Source organism: Hibiscus syriacus, unplaced genomic scaffold, assembly GCF_006381635.1.
Source record: "Hibiscus syriacus cultivar Baekdansim isolate YM2019G1 unplaced genomic scaffold, ASM638163v2 tig00111280_pilon, whole genome shotgun sequence".
NCBI classification, from domain to species: domain Eukaryota; kingdom Viridiplantae; phylum Streptophyta; class Magnoliopsida; order Malvales; family Malvaceae; genus Hibiscus; species Hibiscus syriacus.
Window position 1 is genome coordinate 17,947 of NW_024063046.1, and position 23,051 is coordinate 40,997.

Genomic DNA, 23,051 nt, shown 5'->3' on the forward strand with positions numbered 1-23,051 from the left:
GAAAATATGTATTGGATGAAGTGGTCTTCAGTGTGTTTGCCTAAGAATTGTGGTGGGCTGGGGATCCCTAATCTACAACTAGTTAATAGAGCTTTATTAGGCAAATGGATTTGGAAATTTTCTGATAAAAAGGATCTAGATGGAAACAACTGATCTGTTGTAAATATAAATTGGACTGTAATGATTTGTTTTTGAAGGTGGTTCTAACCCAAGCTTCTTGGTTATGGAAGAATGTTGCCCAAAGTTGGATGGTAATGGATGCGTTTGGTGAGGTAGCTCGGAATAAATTGGTTTTGAATGTCGGGGATGGGAAATCTATTTTTTTGGCATGATGTATGGATTGATAGGGTGTCGCTTAAGGTTAGGTTTCCTAGACTGTATGTTTTATCAGTGAATAAAGTGGGGAAAATTTCAGATTTTGGTTCATTTTACTCTGAAAAGTGGATTTGAGATATAAAATGGATGAGGAATTTGGCAGATTGGGAAGTGGATATATGGATTGAATTTATGACATTATTGGATTCTGTTAATGTAGATCACAGTCATATGGATTGCTTATTATGGAAAGGTAGTGGAGATAGGGTATATTCAGTCAGGTCATGTTTAAAGGGTTGGTTAAAGATAGTGGGGGTTGAACAAGTTTAGAGTCCGATGGTGTGGAGTGGCTTGGTTCCTCATAGGGTAGAATCTTTCCTATGGCGGGTTTTAAACAAAAAGTTAGTTGTGGAGTGCAAGTTAGTGAAGAGAAAGGTTCCATGTTTAATTGATTCATTGTTCCCGTTTTGTGGGTTGCTTCTTGAAATGATTTCACATCTATTTTTTACAATTAATGTTTCTTGGATGTTGTGGTGTAGATTCTTAAGAATTTGGAATGTTCAATCATGTTTACATTTTGGCGCTGATTTTTTCATGTAAGTTTGGTGGGGATTGGTTTTGAACTCTGATATTTGGAAAGTTATTCTCGGGGCTGTTTTGTGGTCTATTTGGAAGTACAGAAATATGATAGTGTTGAAGGTGGGTCTTTGGATCAAATCAATCTGTTTTTCCTAGCTAGATACATACTGGTGGCATGGTACATTACAAAATACAAAGAGTTTTCGAGGTTCTTCGATTGTCTTATAGGGGATCATTTGATTGCGGATAGATGTGGAAGTTAGGGGAATAGGGTGGTCAATCGGGTTCGGTGGGTTCCGTCTCCTGAAGGTTTCTTCAAATTAAATATGGATGGTGTTGTCACAGATGATTGGATGAAAAGTGACATAGGAGGGATTATTAAAGATTCAAGGGATTCTACGTTGGCTTCATTCTCTGAGGCTGTAGGTAAAGGGCCTCCTACAGTTGCTGAAATGTTGGCCATTATTAAGGGTTTGAATCTTTTCTTTGATTTCCAATAGGGTGGCAAAGGTAGACTTATTGTTGAGTGTGATAGTCTTGTTGTGGTTAATTGGATTAAGAATTTGGGGTTGTCTGAATCAACTATGTTTGTTGTTGAATGGAATTTTAGAGTTTATTAGGGATAAAGATGTGATGATCAGGCATATTCCTAGAGGGGAAAATAGGGAGGCTGATAAGTTGGCTAAAGAAGGCATTGGATGAGAAGGGTTGTTTGTAGGCCCTAAAGTGTAGTTATGGGGGGTTTTATTTCGTTTGGTTTTGTGGTTGTATGTTTCCGATGTAATCTAAGTTGTAATTTTTAATGGTTCAATAAAATTTATGAGACACTCTTTTCCTCCTTCCAATGTTCGATGAAACTTTCATATTTCGTTGAGTATGAAAGGGGGTTTTTAATGAGGTCTCCCTATTCTATCAAAAAAAATTCCTCTGCACGTACTACAGTTGCGACGACCTCGAATGAAAGCTAGAGTTCGCGTTCAGTCCACCTCCCCGACCATCGTCGATCCCCGATGGATACCTTCCTCTACTATCTATATCACAGCTATAAACTCCCAAAAAAAGATTCGAAATACTAATAGAAACCTAAATCTATACACGAACTACAAAATTTTAATGGTAGAAAACTCAAAGAACTAGACCTAAAAGGCGCGCCTAAAGCGCGGGACGCTTATAGACGCAGAACTAAACGCCTCTAAAGCCATAAGCGAAGTGACAAACGAAAGGCTCTCTCAGGCGCTTAAAGGCGAATACTTTTTGAAGATGCATTGGGTGCACCGCTTCCACCTCTTTAGGGAATTAGAAAATTGGGAATTAAAAAGAAGAGAGAATGATGCAGGAGGTGAGATGGAGAGATATAGTTAGTCTAAGCCTATTATGTTAGTTTCTTTCTTTTAGTACCGCTTCTGCTTCTTTAGGGGGAATTAAATAGTAACTAACTGCTGCAGTAGGTGAGGTGGAGAGAGGTCCTAGCTTCTTATGTCGGTCACTCTCGTTCTTTTTAGCACTGTTTTGCCACTTTAGATTAAAAGCATGTTGAGTGCTATAGTCAGCAGGTGAGGTGGAGAGACATGGTTGCTCCAAACCTCTGCTTTATGTTCAGTGATTAAAATCATCTTTATTTTAAATAAGGGTAACTACATAAATTGTCACTAATCTTTCGTTTTATCATCGGAGTTTCAAAACTAATGAATTAGTCATTAATGTTATTAGTTTATAATAAATTAATCACTAATGTTATCGATTTATAAGAAATCCATCCATCAATATTAGTAGTTGTTAACTTGGTTGACATAAAGCTAATATGGTGTGTTAACTACTGAGGTGACACAATTTAACCATAAAAATAATCATTTTGACTAGTCTTTTCTTCACTCTCCCTTCCCCACACTTTTTTACCTCCTCGAGCACCAAAAACTAAAAATATATTGCATATAAGAGAATAAATGAACATATTTATACTGATATAAGTATGTGTTAATTGCTAAAATATTGAGAAATGTACATATTTACATCGGTGTAAGTATGTGATAATTGTTACACTTTTTTTTATTTTATACATGCTACATGTATAAGTTGTACAACGAAATATCATGTCAAATTATTTGATAAAATTAACATAAAACATAAAAATTATAATATAGAAAAAATTTATGAAAATTAATACTAAAAACTAAACTCAACAAAATACATATAAAAATAAAACTTGAATCAAACACATACATAATAAATACTCAAAATAAAATAAAAATTTAATATTTTTTTACTTTTTATTGTATGCATCATATTATTTTATAATAACAAATATTAAAAGATTTAGAACCACGATAGAAAACCAAAAGAAATAAAATAAAGGGTAAATTACATAAATGGTCCACTGACCATATGATACTGCTTTGTTGAGTCTTACGACTATTAAAAGTTATAAAATAGTCACTCGACTATAAGGAGTTGATTTGTTGAGTCCCTCAAATATTAAAAGTTACAAAAAGATCACCCGGTTATTCATTATGTTCTAAACTCATCATTTTTTGTTGAAACATTAACGATGTCTGAGTTGGAAATTAACATGCTGACTAAGATACGATGGTCGTTTGAGATTTTGAGATCAAGTTTTATCATATCTCAGTCAACAGTTTAACATCCAACTCAGATTGTTGTTAATTTTTTAACAGAAAAGTACAAGTTTGGAACATAATGAATAGTTGGGTGACTATTTTGTAAATTTTAATTGTCGAATGACTCAACAAAGCAACTTCCTATAGTCGAAGGATCATTTTATAACTTTTAATAGTCATGAGACTCATAAAAATAGTCTCCTATAGTTAGGGTACCATTTGCATACTTTACCCTAAAATAAATTTATATCAATGTATACAACACTTTACATCGGTGTAAGTACGTATTCGTTTTTTTTAAAAATAAATTTTGTTTATTGTCGGTGTCTCGGTGCATCACTTAATACATACATATTCTTTGTTGATTTTTTTACTATGATTATACCCCTTACAAAGCTCCTTCACTCTGCACGTTAACACATCTGGATTGTGTTTTCAGAAGAAAGTCTCCACGGAAGAACATCTCAACATAAGATGTAATGGACCTGGCGTATTGTATTCCTAAAAAAATCGTAATCTTTTGACATAATTTCTAGCATACCCTACTTGATTTGATAGAATTAAAGTTGATTAACAACCGACCAAAACAACAAGATTTGTATATCATGTCAACTTAAGAGTAATTAGGGACGAACACAAGATTTTATGTTAGGGAACGAAAATAAATTATCAATAGAAAATATTTAAAATATATGAACATTTGAAATTTGCAGGGGACTGACCCTGGCAACAGACCCTCTAGTTCATCCCTATGAGTAGTCATCATAATTTGGTTCACAAAATATAAGATTACTATTAGAAATAAGATTATTGGAATGTTACATTACTTAACATATGAATGAGAATGTTATATTACTTTGTTTGATTTGTTTGGCAACAATGTAAGATTATAATGTTTGTTTGAAGGAATATAAGATAATAAAAATGTATGTTTTACCAAGGTGTACTTGAGATATATTTTCTTTTTTAAGTTTTTTAATATTAAATTCAAAATATTTACACAGAATTTCATAGAAAATATAATTTTATATTCTCTAATATATATATATATATATATTCAATAAAATTTATACACAAATAACTTAATATATATTTTTATTTTTTTTAAAAATATAGAAACATACTTACACCAATAAAATTATGTGTTTATTTCTAGGTACTAAGATATTGAGAGATGTACATACTTACACCAGTATAAATATGTGTTAATTGCTACGATATTGAGAGATGTACATACTTACACCAGTGTAAGTATGTGTTAATTGCTAAGGTATTGTGAAATGTACATACTTACACCGGTGCAAGTATATGTTAATTGCTAAGATATTGAGAGATGTACATACACCAGTGTAAGTATGTGATAATTGCTAAGATATGATAGTTGTTTGAGATTTTGAGATGAAGTTTTATCATATCTCGGTCAGCAGGTTAACATACAGCTTAGACTGTTGTTAATTTTTAACAGAAAATGACGAGTTTAGACATAATGAATAGTCGGGTGACCATTTTGCAACTTTTAATAGCCGAATGACTCAACAAAGCAATTTCCTATAGTCGATGGACCATTTTATGACTTTTAATAGTCAAGGACTCATCAAAGTAGTATCTATAATTAGGGGACCATTTGTGTACTTTACCATAAAATAAATTTAAATCAATGTCTGTAACACTTTACACCGGTGTAAGTATGTGTTAATTGTAACCCTTTACACCAGTGTAAGTATGTGACCTTAACATGTTGTTGCTCTACCATGAAAAGCCGTCTGATTATAGATAAATTATCGCCTACGACTTTCCACAAAAATTAAAAGAGATTGTATTGTCATCAACTGACACAATCACCTATGTTCTATATGGAGTTTCTTTGTTGAGTCCATCGACTATTAAAAGTTATAAAATGGTAGCCCAACTATAGGGAGTTGCTTTATTGAGTCCCTCAAATATTAAAAGTACAAAATGATCACCATTAACTTTATAAACTATTCAATTATTTCATGTTTGAGTCTTTATAAGGTCATTTATTACCATTCACTTTATTATAAATTTATGTTTTGTATACTAGACAAATTTAGTGGTCTAGCTTAGTGGTTAAGACACTTAGTTTTTCAACTTGTGTCTCAAGTTCAAATCCCACCAATAATGGTTACTGATTTAATTTATTTTCCATTCATTCAATTGGTCAACACATGGAACTACTTGATTGAATGGAAAATTTATTAAATAAAAAAATATTAAAAAATCCAATTACACAATGACACATGTCACCATCGAATTGAAGATTAAATTTATTTAATCAAATAAAAGTTAGGACCAAATTAATAGAAAGTGTAAGTAATGAAGACTAAATGTATAATTATACAAATTTTATTAACTGCCACATGTACACATCATCTCCTCCGTTAATATTTAACGGCAAGTGACTTGATTGACAAGATTTAAATAGTTAGGTCACCCGATTGATAAAATTGAAAAATCAATGGTTAAAGTAAAAAGGATAGATAGTTTGATGGTCAATGGAATAATTTACCCTAAAAATAATGTTTTATAAATATTATATTTTAAGTAAATTACATTTAGATTTTAACTAATTTATAATTATACGTTTAGTACTTTACGATTTAAAGCTTTTATAATTTAATTTAATGGTGCTCATCGTTTACCGTACTCATGAACGCTCGTCGAGCGTGCCAGCATCATCCTATCGATAAATTATCAACTACGACTTTCCACCAAAATTAAAAGAGATGTATTGTCATCAACTGACACAATCACCTATGTTCTATAGGGAGTTTCTTTGTTGAGTCCCTCGACTATTAAAAGTTATAAAATGGTAGTCCGATTATAGGGAGTTGCTTTGTTGAGTCCCTCAAATATTAAAAGTACAAAATGATCACCTGACTATTCATTATGTTCTAAACTCATCCTTTTTTGTTGAAACATTAACGGTCATCTCCGTTGGAAATTAACTTGCCGACTGAGATATGATAGTCGTTTGAGATTTTGAGATAAAGTTTTATCATATCTCAGTCAGCAGTTTAACATCCAACTCAGATTATCGTTAATTTTTTAATAGAAAATGACGAGTTTGGAACATAATGAATAGTTGGATGACCATTTTGTTACTTTTAATAGTCGAATGACTCAACAAAACAACGTCTTATAGTCGAGGGACCATTTTATAACTTTTAATAGCCAATGACTCACCAAAGTAGTATCCTATAGTTAGGGGACCATTTGTTTATTTAAGGTGTGAGTATGTGTTAATTGTAACACTTTACACCGGTGTAAATATGTGACCTTATCTTGTTGCTCTATCGTAAAAAGCTGATTGATTATCGATAGGGATGGCAACGGGCCGGGTTCGGGCCGGGTATTGGTCCCCCCGTCCCCGTCCCCGTTTAAAAAACCGGTACCCGTCCCCGTTTAAAAAACCGCGGGGATTTAAACGGAGATCCCCGTCGGGTAATCGGGGAAAACCGCGGGGAAACGGGTATCCCCGTTTAGCATAAACGGTTATTTAAACGGGTATTGGGCCGGGTATTGGGTTGGGTATTGGGCCGGGAATCGGGCCGGGTATATATATATATTTAAATTAAATATATAAATATATATTTTTTATTTAAATTAAATTTATTAATATTATATATATATATATATATATATATATATATATATTATTTTTAATATTTATCGGGTCGGGTATCGGGGCGGGTAATCGGGGCGGGGATTACCAAACCCGTCCCAGTCCCCGTCCCCGTTTAAAATAAATGGGTTTTCCCCGTCCCCATCCCCGTTTATCATCCCCGAACCCGACCCGTTTAATTCGGTTTTCGGTTTTCCCCGTCGGGTTCGGGTTTTTTTGCCATCCCTAATTATCGATAAATTATTGTTTACGACTTTCCACCAAAATTAAAAGAGATGTATTGTCATTAACTGACATAATCACCTATGTTATATCAACAATTTCAAACATTACTTAATTTGTTGGGTTTTTTTTTTCATTTTATTTTTAGAGATCATATTTTAGTGTATTGTTGATAGTAAGTCTTATATATTTCGGAAAATCATAAAATGTCACTTTATCAATCAATAAATAAAAAGTTTCATGGAAGATTTATAAATAAATATTGATAAATATATTTAGGGAAATTTTATACACAGTCTATTAGTTAAGACTTAGAGTTTAAGATTAAAGATTTATATTTCAAATAATTATGATTATATAAATTTTAATTTATATATTTTACATAAAAATTACTCGTATATTTAAAATTAATTATGACTATTGTCCCAATCTCCTTTATCCTCTTATCTGATATCATAATAGAAAGCTCCTTGAATTAAAGTTGTCTAAAATCATGGAAATAAACATTATACCAAACATAGCAGCACAAGAGGTGATATTCGTTCCTTCATTGGTTATATTTTTCATTTGGATTTTTCTATATATCCCGTTTGTTGTTAGTTTTGATTATTACAAAACATAAACTACATGGATGTAAAAGAAAAAGGAACAAGTTAAAAAACAGAAAGAAAAGGTATTTGCAGCATTAATTAGCGAAGGAGTTGACTCATCAAAAAAACAACTTTGTACCTGTTCAGATTATGGAAAAAGAGATAATATTCGCAAACAAGCAACTTTGTAGATTATAGCAGGGAGTCAGGGACTACTATTATCAAATGTACCTGTTCAGTTCATTCAGTGTTCAACACTCAAACAAGCAATATTCACAAGCAACTACATTTACAAAACCAGAATGCAGAGAACTTCAATCAGAACCGATATTCTTCGTCTGTCGAGTCCAAGAAAAAACGAATCTGGCATTCTGTTGAGGCCCTAGGGCAGTTCAACATGTTTCTAATATGCCTGCGTCGTTTCTTCAACATCGAGGAAGTCCTGATCTTCACTTCCTCCAAGAATTTGGCGTTCTTCAGCATATATTGAATGAATGTCCAGTAACAGTTTTGATTGATGAATCCCGTCAGTTTAAGGGCCTTCAAACTCGCAGACACACACACCGGAACAGTCTTCGAAAATGACTTATCACAGTTGTGACCCCTGTGGAGTATTGGTACTTCAATGTGATATACCAAAGTCTTGAGATTGTTTGAGCCGTGAAGCAACTCTTCCAGATCATCCCAATTTGCACAGCTTGTTGTAGTTTCCAGGCATACCAGATTATGGAACTCATGAAACGCCATACTAAATAAGGCATATTCTGATAAAGAAAGAAATTCAAGATTAGCGAACGCTTCAATGGGCTCACATGTTACATGGATATCTATGATTGCTTCCACCAAGCTGGAAGAATCTATCTGAAAATTCAAAACATTAAAATTCTTCTGCGACAGCTCTATCCTTTCCAAGAGCGGAGCGCTGATCAGTAAACCGTGATCATTAGCTTCATAATTCTTCAGATTCAGTCTCTTCAATGAAGCAACATTGATGACCATATCAAGAATCCCATCATCCAAAATCCTCTCAACAACCAAGTCCTCAAGAACTGGACAACCAGAAAGTAGGATGTTGAAAGACCCTTCATTTGCGTAGTGTAATCGCTCCAGTTGCAGAGTCCTTAGATTTTGTAAACAAACATTTTCAGGGAGATCGATGAAAATATTATCAATCAGCTTGAGAGATACGAGTGTTCTGCAAGCAAATAAACGACCAGGCAGTCTAACCGTTGGTACATGTGAAAAATTGAGGCTGAGTTTCAGCTCTTGAACATTCCTTTCTACTGCAGCAGCAACCCATGTACCCAGATGCTCTTCATCCACTTCCAAGAAAGGTTTAAAGTCTATGGTAAACTGGTACACATTTTGAGCTTGACAGTTGGTTAAAAACTTACCTATAGAATCCACAAAGCTGCCCAATGTACCAATGAATTCAGCTGAACTGAAGGAGAGGACGGGAACAGCAGTCCATAAATGCTTCCATCGCTTTGACAAGGTACTGGTGGCAACTGACAATTTGGTGGGGAGAAAGGAAAGGATGTGGCAAATAATGGAGTCTGGTAGGTTGCTAAGTTGATCAATGTGTTTTTGACCCTTTTCCATATCTTTTTCCTTTTCCTTTTCCACGCTCCTTTTCTTGGATAGTCTTTGAACCAAATCAGCCATATGTGAGTGAAGACTCTGCTTAACCTATGAACAAAAATTTAAAGACTCTGGTTAACCTATGAACAACAATTTAAAGAGACCATTTCAGAGATTCTTGGAATATTATCTTGCTCACCCGTTTACTAAGATCAATGGCAAAAACTCTGTATTCTTGGAATATTATCTTGCCAGCGTTTTTGCATGAAAGAAGCCTTGTGACCGGCGTTGGCAGTTCCGGGGGCGGTGTTCCACCGGTCCTTGAACGGAGATTCAACGGCTGCCCGAGAAAGAAACGAGAATGGTAATGGGGATCAGATATTCAGATGGGAGAGCGGGAACAGTTATGGGAGATTGGAGAAGAAGCAGTTTGATTCTTGATTCCATATTATCCTGGGCCTACCTTATACCATGGCCCACCCCATATATTTTTTTTGTGTGTTTATATATCGTATGGACTAAATTAAAAGGCTTGATAAAGTAAAAGGGTCAAATCTCTCAATCATCCCATTAAAAAACATGTGAGGGAGGTACTACATTGATGGACTAAATGAAACTTTAGGTGATATTTTTACAAGGAATTGGAAGCGGAGGAATTATATTAAAAAACTTGACAAATCATAGGTACCAAATCTGTTATTATCTCACTGGAAACAACAAATGGAATGTGGGAAATGACGTTAGAGGGAAATTCTAATATTTGATAAAGTACAGGGTTCGGTTCTGTAATATTTAAAAACTCAATTGCCGAAGAAATGATATTTGGACCAAAACAACTAGTTGGTAGTCGAATCGAGATGTAGATAATTTATTTCTTAAAAATGAATGAATAAGAGAATTATACAAATACACATTAATAATTAAACTAATAATTAAAATGTATCTGAACACACTCACATATAATAAATTTAAAATTAAGATAAAATCTTCAATGAAAATTCACACATGATATATATTTATATATACATATTAAAATTTAAATAAGTGTTAACCTCCCATAAGCCAATGCCTTATTCTCATTATGTTTATAAATAAATTCAACTATTTAAAATTTGTTTGTTGAAAAAGTTTCTTTTTGATTAAATATATACTTAACTTTATTATTTATACATATCTAATTTTTTTGGTACGTACAGTTAGGTATTGATGTGTGTACCGACAAGTGTAAGCTTCCATTATCGCTTCAAGTAATAAAGTGGATACACTCTCGTGTGTGAGGTATCGATCTCACATAAAATAGTGTGGTTAACAAATCCATCAAGATAAATTAATTGAATGGATAAACACTCTAAGTAGATAAGAAATGTGATAGAAGGCTTGTTGAGTTAATCGATCTCTGAATTCAAGTAAGCATCTCGTTAATGGTGTTATAAATGTCAATAAGTGATTATCTCATCGGTTTTGATATAAATTTAGTTGACGATTGTATATACTATAAGATCAATAAGAGTAAACCAACTTATACTTTGTTGTCAAAAGAGTTTCAATGAGGAGTTTAATAAATGCTTACGTATTATACAAATAGTTCCCTTTATTTTCTGTCTGACTGATTTTGGTCATTGATTTAAAACTTAAGTGCGTTTGATCTCTCACATTATTGATCCGTTTGATTTTAGTCTCTTAATCATTAACTCCCGTTAACTCGTTAACGGAAACCTGAGTTGACAACTAAAAAGTAAAAGATAATTCATGTGTCTTCTTCTTTTTCCTCCCACCAACGAATCGATCACTGAAAAAGCATGCAAACACGAATTCCCACCATGGGAAAGCATGGTGCTGAATATTATGCATTATCCATTGGGAAAGCACATTGTTGAATATTATGAATTATTCATAGTGTTGGATATTATGATTATCCATGTAAATACGAATTCCCAACATGGGAAAGCATGCAGCCACTTGCTAGGTATTTTTTCAAGCATTTGCATGCCTAAGCAATTAACACTTATCTAAATTCCTAAGCCTAAAGAACAACTGCTTCGCAGCTGTTGAGACAACTTTTCATGTGTCATGATCGAGTATTACTAACCCACAAAATTAAACATCATTATTTGTCATCTCATACATTTCTTTGGTTGTTCTATCTCTTGTCATTGTAGTTTGTTTTTTGTTTACTATAAACCTAAAGGTTCCAGATACTTAGAATGTTCTGACAGCTCTAAACGATAATTTTCCCCCTCACATGCACTTACAATACAATAGGGAATGTAGTTTAGATGATAGTAATTAGTAATTACCCCACATCTCCATTTAGTTGTAGTTTCCTACTTGAAAAGAATGATGAACTTGAGCTTAAAATTAGTCATAAAACGAACAAAATGGTTCATAAGTTTGAGCTTGCCTCAATATCTGTAAACAACATCTCCACGTTTACTAAGCTCTTTTCAGTTTCGTTCTAGAATTCACTTAAGAATGTGTCTGCTGTATCTTAAAGCTTCATCAAGAGAATCAGGCTCCCACTCGATAACCATCTTTGTACAACTTTGTCCATGTCTTCATCACATATGAGTCATTAACTGCAACATCACATATTCCTCTACCTTTTCAATAAAACCTAGAACATGCTTTAAGTTGCATGGAATTGAGAAAACAAGGAAAATAATGGGAGTTTAGAACCCGCTTGCAAAATTTTTTATAATATATAATTCTATACGTGATTTACCTGCATCCGGAAGATGAAGCACCGAGAACTCCAACGAGAATGACTTGTTTACCGGCAGTAAGGGAGTATAGGGACACGTTTTCAAGAAGAAGAAGAAGCGTGTATTTTTTTTAATTTTTAAATTATCACATAACACTTTCGTTAAAGGGTTAACGTTTGAAAGATTAAAATCGAACGGACTGATAACATAAGGGACTAAAATCACTCTTTTTTTAAACCAATGAACCAAAATTATTCTTTTTTAACTGATAACCAAAATCAATTAGACCAAAAACATAAGAGACCATGTATATATTTTACTCATTAAAAAAAGAATAAGAGAAGGTGTGGTGAATCAAAAACCAGAGGCTCTCGCATGCAAAACAAGCACTCTATATACTATATCAACTACGCACCCATGATATCTTTTAGGGAAAACTACTTGAATGTCTACCTAAATGTAAGGTTAGTGTTGATGTGACCATCATTTTCAAAATTTTATCAACATGACCATTTAACTCTTTAATTGGTTTCAAATAAGTCATACCATATGAGCTACAAACCCATGATATCTTTTAGGGTAAACTACTTGGATGCCCACCTAACTATGAGGTTAATGTCGATATGGCCACCATTTTCAAAATTTTATCAATATGACCACTTAACTGTTTGTCGCGACCGTCTTTCGGGTTAGGTTATACCTAACAAAAACAAAGGAAAAATATTAATTTGTTAAAATAATAATAGTAATATATATATTAAGGTACTATATAATATATATGTATGTTATACTATAAATATACAATGTAAATATATAATAGGATATACGAATACACAAACTCGGACAAAAAAAATATGTCTACAGCTGCCCCTCTTTGCCTATAGCATGTAACGGGAATAGGGCAAAGAGTAAAAGACACACTTTTCGTCCAATATAAAGGTATCACCGAATTTAACATAATCTATTATGGGAGTCGATTCCTCTATTAGGTTCAACTAATCATATCGAGTTTGGATCCAATATGCATCATCTAGTTTAACTTCTGATAGGACTCGGATTGATGGAATCTCTACCTTAATAGGCAGTATTGCTTCCATCCCATATGCTAATGAGAACGGGGTTGCCCCAGTCGAAGTTCGTACCTAGGTTCGGTAAGCAAAAATAGCAAAAGGTAATTTCTCGTGTCAATCCTTGTATATCTTAGTTGTTTTCTCCACTATTTTCTTGATGTTTTTGTTTGCTGCTTCTACCACTCCATTCATCTTTGGTCTATAAACAGTAGAATTATGATGTTTTATGTTAAATTGTTCACACGCAGCGTCCATCATCTTATTGTTCAGGTTCGTGGTATTATCGGTAATGATTCTTTCAGGTAAACCATACCGACATATGATCTCTTTCTTCGGGAATTTACAAACAATGGATGAGTAACACTGGCATATGATGTAGCCTCTACCCATTTCGTGAAATAGTCAATTGCCACAATAATGAAATGATGGCCATTTAAAGTCTTCAAATGAAATTTCCTGATAACATCCATACCCCACATAGAGAATGACCATGGTGCGGTCATCACATGAAGAGGTTGAGGTGGAACATTGATTTTATCCCTATAAATTTGACTTTTGGACATCTTCTAGCATAATTGATGCAGTCTCTTTCCAATGTGGACCATAAATATTTGCATCTCATAATTTGCCTTGACATCATATGTCCATTCACATGCATTCCGAAAACTCTATTATGTACCTCTTCTAATATCATTTTTGCCACTTTTGCATCTACACATATCAACAAGATATGATCATGGCTTTTCTTGTACAAAACTTCTCAATCAAGAACATATTCAACCACCATCCTTCTAATAGTTATTTTGTCGGTTTCGGTGGCTTCTTCTGGATAACTTCAGTTTTTGATGTATTACAGAATGTCATGATACCAGGGCTTAATGTCTTTTACTTCCTCAGTTTGGTAACAATGAGTCGGGTACTCATACGACTTCATGTCAATTGCCATAATATCAGACTCATCGCTAACCTTAAATGTGACTACCAAGGTAGCTAAAGCATAGGCCATTTGGTTTTCTTCTCTTGGTACGTAATGAAAAGAGAATTCGTCAAATTCTTCGAGTATATCTAATATTAGCTTTCCACCAGCTTTACATCCTTCGTTTCTCATTCTCTACAGAGCTGATAGATCACTAAATTTGAATCTCTATATACTCGTAAGGTCTTTATATTTTGTCCAATAGCAGCTCGATTCCCCAAAACACAAGCCTCATACTCTGTCATGTTGTTAGTGCAATCAAAATTTAGTCTGCTAGTGAATGGGTAATGATTTCCTTCAGGGGAGATTACTATTGCCCCAATGCCATGTCATATGCATTTATGCACCATCAAAATGCATTTTCCAAGAATAACATGTGGAAGTACTTGCTTCTTCTAAGGATATGGCCATCAAGTCTTCGTCTGGGATGTCAAAGTCCAAAGGCTCATAATTTTCAACAGTTCTGCTTGCCAAGAAATCCTATATGGTACTTCCCTTTATAGATTTTTGGCTTACGTACTCGATGTTAAATTCAGATAACAACATCTTCCATTGAGCTAACCTTCCAGAGAGAGCAGGTACACCCATCAATACTTTAGTGAGTCTAACTTGGAAATCAGCCAAGTGGTGTGGTACAACATGTATTGTCTAAGTCTATGTGTAGCCCAGACTAAAGCACATCAAACCCTTTCGATAGGAGGATATTTGACCTCGCAATCAGTGAACTTTCTACTTAGGTAATAAATGACCCTTTCTTTTCTCCCAGATTCATCATGCTGACCCATAACACACCCCATTGAATTCTCAAATATGGATAAATACAAGAAAAAAGGTTTGCCCTAGATGTGAGACATTAAGATAGGGGTGCGAGATAAGTATTCTTTTATCTTCTCAAATGCAGTCTGGCAATCCTCATCCCATGTTCCAAACTTTTCTTTCGAAGAATACGAAAAATTAGGTCGCACTTGTCGGTCAATTGAGATATATAATGCGCTATGTTATTTAACCTGCCCAAAAAACCTTGAACCTCTTTCTGTGTTTGTGAAGGAGGTAAATTTTGGATGGCTTTGACTTTATCTGGATCGACTTCGATACATATCCTGCTAACAACGAAGCCTAATAGCTTTCCGGATGTTACCCTGAAGGTACATTTGTTGGGGTTTAGTTTCAACTGGAACTTTCTTAATATTTGAAGGAGTTTTCTCAGATTCTCGACATGTTCATCTTTGGTTTGTGCTTTGAAAATTATGTCATCGGCATAAACCTTGATTTCTTTATGCATCATGTCATGAAACAAGGTCACCGTGGCTCTTTGATATGTTGCCCTGACATTCTTTAATCCGAAGGGCATTACCTTGTAATATAAAGTTCCCCATATTGAGATAAATGTGGTCTTTTCCATGTCCTCAGGATGCATCTTAATCTGGTTATATCCTGAGAATCCGTCCATGAATGAGAAGAAAGTGTTCCCGGCAGTATTATCCACCAAAGAGTCTATGTACGGCAGAGGAAAGTTATCTTTGGGACTCACCTTGTTAAGATCTCGGTAATCGACACACATGCGTACTTTACCGTATTTCTTTGGAATCAACATTATATTAGCCACCCATTTCGGATACTTGGCCACTTGGAGGAAGCCGACATCGAATTGTTTCTTGACCTCTTCCTTGATCTTAAGGAGCATTTCAGGTCTCATTCTCATTAGCTTTTGTTACACCGATTTGCATTATGGTTTGATGGGCAGTTTGTGGACTACCATATCCATATCCAGTCCCGGCATGTCTTGATACGACCATGCAAACACATATTTGTATTCTTGAAGTAAGAATATTAAGTTTTATCTTGCTTCAGTTGAGAGATATGTGCCAATTTTGATTTCCTTTCTTTCCTCTTCCGTACCTAGATTCAGGACTTCAATTTTCTCTTCATGCGGCAATATTTGCTTGTCTTCTCTTTCTACCATCCTTAACAATTCAGAAGAAAAACTGCACTCGTCTTCATTGTCACATTCATCAACTTCCCCGAGACAATCAAACTATTCAAAATCCACTTCCAAGTCAGTATCATCAGTACCTCTATTATCATTATCTTGGGACCTGAAGGAGAAATGAAACATTTATATGTGAGAGGAAAATATCCAACATGGAATGGTCGAAACTTAAATTCCAAAGAGGATAAAACTAAAGAAAATTGAATTCAAAAGAAATGTACTAAATGAAAAAAATTAAGTTCAAAAGAAATAAGGAAAATATTTGTCGTGAAAGAAACTGCAACTTTTATTGAATTTAAAAAAAAATTATTCACCCTTACAAAAGATCACCTATTACCCGGGTGTAAGTGAATAGGGATAGTTTGAGTATTACTCTGAAAGAAATTTGAAAACCACAGGTAATTCTTTACTCATCCAGTTGCTAACCACCGATCCAGGTGGTAAAGGGCAGATTCCTGACTTATTCGTATTTTCGGCATTCTCTGTGGTTATAGCGTTAATACTCCAATCTTTCAAAGAAACCTCCAAATATAGTGAAGTCGACCCAAACTCATAACCATCAGATTTAAAGGTTTCTTAAAGAAGTGGAAAAACCATGGGTTCTCATTGAAAATCTTTCCCGTTTAATCTGGTCGACCTTTTGTCTCGGCCTTTCTGGATTTCTTCATCTTCTGTTGTTGGCTGGGCTGAAAACCAAGCCCGAACTGGTCTAGCTTTGTTATAGGAATGATAGGGTTGATCATTCATTACAACAGACTCCCAAATCCTCTTCCCACCTTGGCATCTCTTCCCAAGATCTGTTTGATCTCCATTTTAGTGCATTCAGAGAGCCGAGGTTTAGAAATATTTCCTCATTCAGCCACAAACGTGACATTCACAAATTCTAAGGAGTGGAACGAACATTCTACCACTTCATCATTTTCTTATATGTATGGGGCATTAGTGGTCACACTCGCCACGATATCTTCTTCAACATTAACAATTACCAGAGCCCCATCGATGACAAACTTGACTTTCTCGTGCAGTGTAGACGGTACTGCTCCAGCTTGATGGATCCAAGGTCTTCCCAAAAGGAAGTTGTAGGAAGGCATGATATCCATTACCAAGAATTCAACATTGTATGTAGTAGGTCAGATGGTTAAAGGCACCTCAATCTTGCCGATTACCTCCCTCTTGGTCCCGTCAAATGCTCAGACCATGCTCTGGCATGTTTTCATGTGGGAAGCGTCTATTGTCATCCTTTTCAATGTAACTAAGGGCGTCATATTTAGGGATGAGCCATTATCAATTAACACACTCGGTAAGGCGTGCCCCTTACAATGAGTGGTGATGTGTAATGCCTTAGCTCGACCTCGTCCTCCAGACAAAATCTCATCATCAGAAAATGAAATAAGATTATCAGCTTGAATATTGTTAACCAGTCGATCCATCTTGCAGACTGGTATGTCTTGTGGCACAAAGGTCTGATATAGGACCTTTAACATTACTTCCATGTGTGCCTCTGAATTTAGCATTAGTGTCAACATTGAAATACGTGTCAGCAAGCTATGTAATTGGTCTATGATGTTATACTCATTGTGCTTTAAAATTTTTAGGAATAATATAGTTTCTTTCTCCTTTATTGACTCATTTATTGTCAGCACATCCCACTTGAAGGGCTCAAGTGGTCTCTGGGGGGAGTTAGCCTATTTGGAAGTAGTGTTTCCCCACGGCATGTTTTGCTTCATTGTCATATTCTTTCAGGGTGCTTACTTGGGATTCATACTTCCAAGGCACTAGACTGTTGTCCTTATAGGAAAAAGGTCGAGGTGCTGTGATCACCATATTTGCTTGTGTTTTCTTTGCTGTATTCGCTTTAGGGGTAATTACTAAATGATGACCCCTGCCATATCTACTTTCGGATGATTCTCCGGTGGCACAAACATCCATTTCTGGAGAGTCTTGGATTTCATCATAGAATTCCAGCTCCTTCCTATCCATCATAGGATGGATCAAATCTTTAAACTCTAAGCAATCTTACACTTCATTCCCTTTTTCATTATGGTAACAATAATGGTTATCAACTCCACTCCTTGATGTATCAAAATGTGGTGCAAGAAACCCTGCTTTCACCATTTGTCTCCATACCCAAGCCAAATGAGACGTTATTTCAGAAACACAAGTCTTAACTTTCCTTTTTTATCTGTAGTACTTGCATTAATATTAGTCTCTTGATGATTAGGCAAATGATTTTGTGCAACGTTTGGTGCTCCTGATTCGAAGTGGATCCAATTCTTGTTACGCATTCTTTGTACGAGCCTCTTGAATGCGAGGTAATTCTCAATAGTATGCCCTGGCAGTCCACCATGATATTTGCAGTGAGAGTTCACATCATACCATCTGGGGTATGGTGGCTTTATAGGGCTTCATAGGTTCCACCAGGTATGGTGACGCTACATGAGTGTCAAAGAGTTGTTGATACAGTTCCTTGTACGTCATGGGAATAGGATTAAAATACTCATTTTCTCTTTCTTTCCTAAGTTCCCTCAGATTTTAACTAGAAGTATATGATGGTACAACTACAGTTGTTCTTTAGTTGAAGATTGTAACACCTTTGTTGGTATTGTAGGTGTTGATGTTATTAATTTTTCTCTCTTTCTTCTTAATAGGAGGCTTCTTACTTGATTCCCCTCCCTCGATCTTGCCTTGTTTTATGGCTGTTTCAATCATTTCCCCGACCATAACTAAGTCAGAGAAAGTTCCTGATGTGATTGCAAGCTGAAGTAAGGAGTCTTCAGGGTTTACATGAAGAGTTTCCTTCTCATCCAAGGACGGATGAACTTGCACAGATAAATCTCCCAATCTCTGTTCATATTGTCTGAAGCTCTCATTATGATTTTTCTCCATGCTTTGTAGCATGACTCGATCTAGTCTAATATCGTTTATATGCTTGTATTGTTCCAAGAATGACTTGTCTAGATCTTTTCAGGTCTTGATATGAGATCGATTCAGCTGATTGTACCACTGGATGGCTGAACCACACAGACTCTCTTGGAAGCAATGAATCAGGAGCTGATCGTTTCCTACATATCCTTTCATCTTTCGACAGAACATGATAATGTGAGCTGAAGAGCAATTGTTCCCATCAAATTTCTTAAACTCGTGAACTTTGAATTTTAGTGGTAGTACCAAATCTGAGACTAAACTCTGTTCTAGAGCACTAACCCCATAATAATTATAGTCCCCCTTAACCACTTTCATTTGGTCTTCCAGCAGTTTGATTTTTTATCCATTTTCTTTGCCTTGTCTTCTTCATCAAAATCCGGTATATGGTAGTCATCCAGATTATTCTTAGGGTTGGATAATAAAGTTTGTATCTTTACAGCTGACGAGGCATTTGCTTTTGCAGTGGACGAGTCCCCTTGTATTCTTGGTAAGATTATAGGTGAAATAACTACCTGCGGGGTAAGTGGCATAACTACCCCTTCAGAAGACCCTGCCCCAGGCGTGTTTTCCTAACTCAAGCTAGATAGCCTTGCAAAAATTTGATCAACCAAATACTCTTGGCTTTTAGTGATCGTTTCCAAAGTACTTTGGTTATTCTGGCTTATCTTTTCTACTAACTCTCTCTACAACTTCAACATGTTCTCTTCGAGTTGAGTAATTTTGGCTTCCATTTGCCTTTTCTTTATGCGGGTGTTGTGAGGATGATGTGTGTCCAAGGCTCATGGAGGTATATCCGGTGTTTGTTCCCTAGACATTTTCTGTTAGTTAATGTGAATGTAAAAAATATGGAAAATAAAAATGAAATGCAAGATATGAAAATGATGCATGATGTATGAGAATTAGAGGCATTGATCTAGAAACTGTCTGTTATTATAAATAATCTTTATTGAGACAAAAATGTCTTATTTTTTTAAGAGACAAAAATATCTTAAAGGTATATTCTGACTAAATCCTCTAAACCCCGAACAGCTTCTAATAGGTTGACAAGTTTTCTTCATTCTTTTGTCACTGGTTGAATACCTTGTCGGACCATTCTGGCTTCTTTTGTTAAACTGTGCAAGTGATGAGCTACTTTTCGTACTTGTTCCAAAAAATCTCGGATAACTGCATCTCTAGCTTTCACCATTTGTTGGGCGTGTTCCCAACAAAAATGCCACTAAAATCCTCCATCAAAAGGAACTATCTGAAGCTCACTTGTTTGTTTCTTGAACCCGTCCACAATGGCTTCCAACTCAGCTATGGTTTTGTCATCATGCTCTTGTTGTTTCTGAAGAGACTTCTCTAAATCAGTTATCTAGATATTCAAACGTTTATTCTGGTGTTGGTTGTCTAAAAAATGTCTCTGAGTGGTCTTTAGCTATTCTTTCAAGGTTTCTCTTTCCTCATACCCTTCAAACTTCCTTTTCAGGCTGTTAGCTTCACTTTTTTAGTACTCAGAAGACCTTTTCAGATTGGAATTGCTCTATACTTGTTCTTGATATCCTTTTCTCAAATCCTCAAGCTCAAAACAAATTCTCTTTTGTTCTTTCTCTAACTTGTCTGCCCGATCCTTTAGAGTATCAGTATCCAACTTCCACTAGAATCTTTCAGCCTCGAGTTCCCTTAGACTTTGTTTCATCTCCTGCTTTTCGGCTTCAAATTCTTTTCTTGCTATCTCTAGCTCGGAAGGAACATGTTTAAGATGTTCTTCCATGGTTTGAGTGTCTTCATGGTCTGGCATTGGGATGGTGTCATTTTTCCTTATCCTTCGCCATTCCAAATAGTCTGGAGTAAGCATATCCTTAGCGGCCACGACATCCATACAGAACATTTTCTTCCATGACTCAGCTACTTTTTTGACATTTTTCTTGTAGTTGTCCCCATGATATGCAAATTTCGATCCAGATATTCAATGTGTTGTTGGGACAAACTGGCGTGCCCCATATTTTTGAAGTGCCAAAAGTGGAGAGTATCTGACTCCTCCCTATAATCTGAGTAATGTCATAGTTTTTGAATCTCCACATCGAAAAAGAATGTCACTATGGGTCAACCAGGGGGATCTCCAGACAACATCCCTATCCTGAAGGCGTGTGAATACCTTTATCCATTTTTCTTTTTGGGATGCCTTTGTGCCATTTCAGGGTGAGGAATTCCTCCAAAGGAGAATAAGTGGTGCTAAATCGGTAGTAAGAAATCTCATTAGTCTTCCAGAAGTGACTATGGATCCAAACTTAGAGAAGCAATGCACACCCTATAAATCTTCCTCCTCCAGTCTTTCTGCAGTGGTTGAGGGAGCGAAAAGTTTCAGTTAAAATTATCGGTGCTGGATTGACTCATTTCAGGAGTTGTTCGAATAGTTCCACTACAACTGCCTCAATGTGCCCCAATGTCTTTGGGAAAATAACCAAACCATAAATGCCCAGTACAAAAAGATCATTTGCCTTCTATTTATCAGGGTGATTCTTCATTAGTTGCTTGATATGAGTCCAAGCAATTCCTTCCCCATTAACTTTATGTTGAATCCAGTCAGTTACCCATTTCTCATCTACCCCGCCACTTTTGCCAACTCGTTCTTGAAAGGCTAACTCTTGATGTTCTTGATGTAAACCCGACCCACTCTTATTCCTTCGCAGTGCAACAAAGCAGTATATTCTTCAATTGTGTGTACCATGTCTTCTTGGTTAAATATGAAGCAGTTGTACCCCAGATTCCATAATTGTACTAAGGCTCAAATTAGGGGCTCATCGGTCTTGACATAGAGTAGAAGTGGCATACCACCGTACCGTTGGCAGAACCTCCCTTTCTGGTCACTTTTCCAGCTGTCCTAAATACTTTGTAATTATTAAACATCATTCTGCTTTAGGTTGACAGAAACATAGCCAACCAGATCTGACACAATTTCCTTGCAGATTGTCTTCCTTTTCTTTCTGAGTCTTTTCAGACCATAATCGTACCTCATGTCTTGCATTACAACCCCTTTGTCCATAAATGCGGATTATTTGTGTTTAACAAACACTTTTTTTGGACCAATTACCTCTTTTTGTGATGTAAATGATAAAAAAGCAATCATGAAAGAAAAATCAGTTAGTAAGATAGAAATAATAATGATAAAAGTAAAAATTGACAAACTGTATGCTTTGAACCGGAAGTAAAACATCTTAGGTTTTGAAATGGAATTTCGGGGTGGGCTCTAATCCCTTGTAGTCTCCCGGTTTAGGTTCTAAAGAAGGTACCCGATTTCTCCTTGCTGGTGCCCACTTGGGCTTGCCAGACCCTTAGTCCTAAGCCCATTACAAGCCTATGTGGACCAAGTTAAACTCGAGATGATACATTCCCTTATGTCTATACAGAGAATAAATTCACACGAAGACACAAGGTATATGAATCCCGAAGGTTACTTGCTAGGCCTATATGGAGAATAAATTCCCACGAAGGCGTCGCTTTCACCTCTACTTAAAAAGGGTTCAGAGCTCGGGTATAGAGCCAGAGATGATTTTTTAAAAAATTTGAAATCATTGAAAAAACGCCAATACAACTATTTACTTGAAAAATAATCAAAGGTAGGTAATAAGGATAAAAAAATTAACTTAAAATTTAAACTTAAAATTTTCACTTAAGAAGATAACTGAAAATTAGCCTTAGCCTGACTCTGTCCCAAGTAGAGTCGCCAAGCTGTCACGACCGTCTTTCAAGTTGGGCCCGGAATTGGGCTTTGACTTAAATAAAACACATTAGAGTCCTCACATATCATTTAAAAAATATATTTAGGTTGATCAGACACCATCTTACCTGATCTGCGTTTTA

At 35.5% G+C, this 23,051-nt stretch overlaps 1 protein-coding gene across 1 annotated transcript; it reads right to left on the reverse strand.

Annotated features, from left to right (window-relative positions):
- Positions 1-8,282: 8,282 nt before the first annotated feature.
- LOC120157950 (FBD-associated F-box protein At5g60610-like) lies at positions 8,283-17,383 on the reverse strand. The gene is made up of 3 exons (XM_039168909.1): positions 17,270-17,383; positions 9,745-9,885; positions 8,283-9,653 (listed from the first exon to the last, which is right to left on the reverse strand). The coding sequence occupies exons 1-3, from the start codon at positions 17,381-17,383 to the stop codon at positions 8,283-8,285; spliced, it is 1,626 nt and encodes a 541-aa protein (XP_039024840.1).
- Between the last annotated feature and the right edge of the window lie 5,668 nt (positions 17,384-23,051).

Bases quoted from the DNA above. Each gene is read 5' to 3' on its own strand.
- LOC120157950 (XM_039168909.1), bottom strand. From the start codon at position 17,383: ATGGATATCATGCCTTCCTACAACTTCCTTTTGGGAAGACCTTGGATC. The intron at 9,886-17,269 runs GTAATTGTTAAT...TTTCTCGGGCAG, and splicing joins TTGTCATCGATGGGGCTCTG to CCGTTGAATCTCCGTTCAAG. The intron at 9,654-9,744 runs GTGAGCAAGATA...TTTTGTTCATAG, and splicing joins CCATTGATCTTAGTAAACGG to GTTAAGCAGAGTCTTCACTC.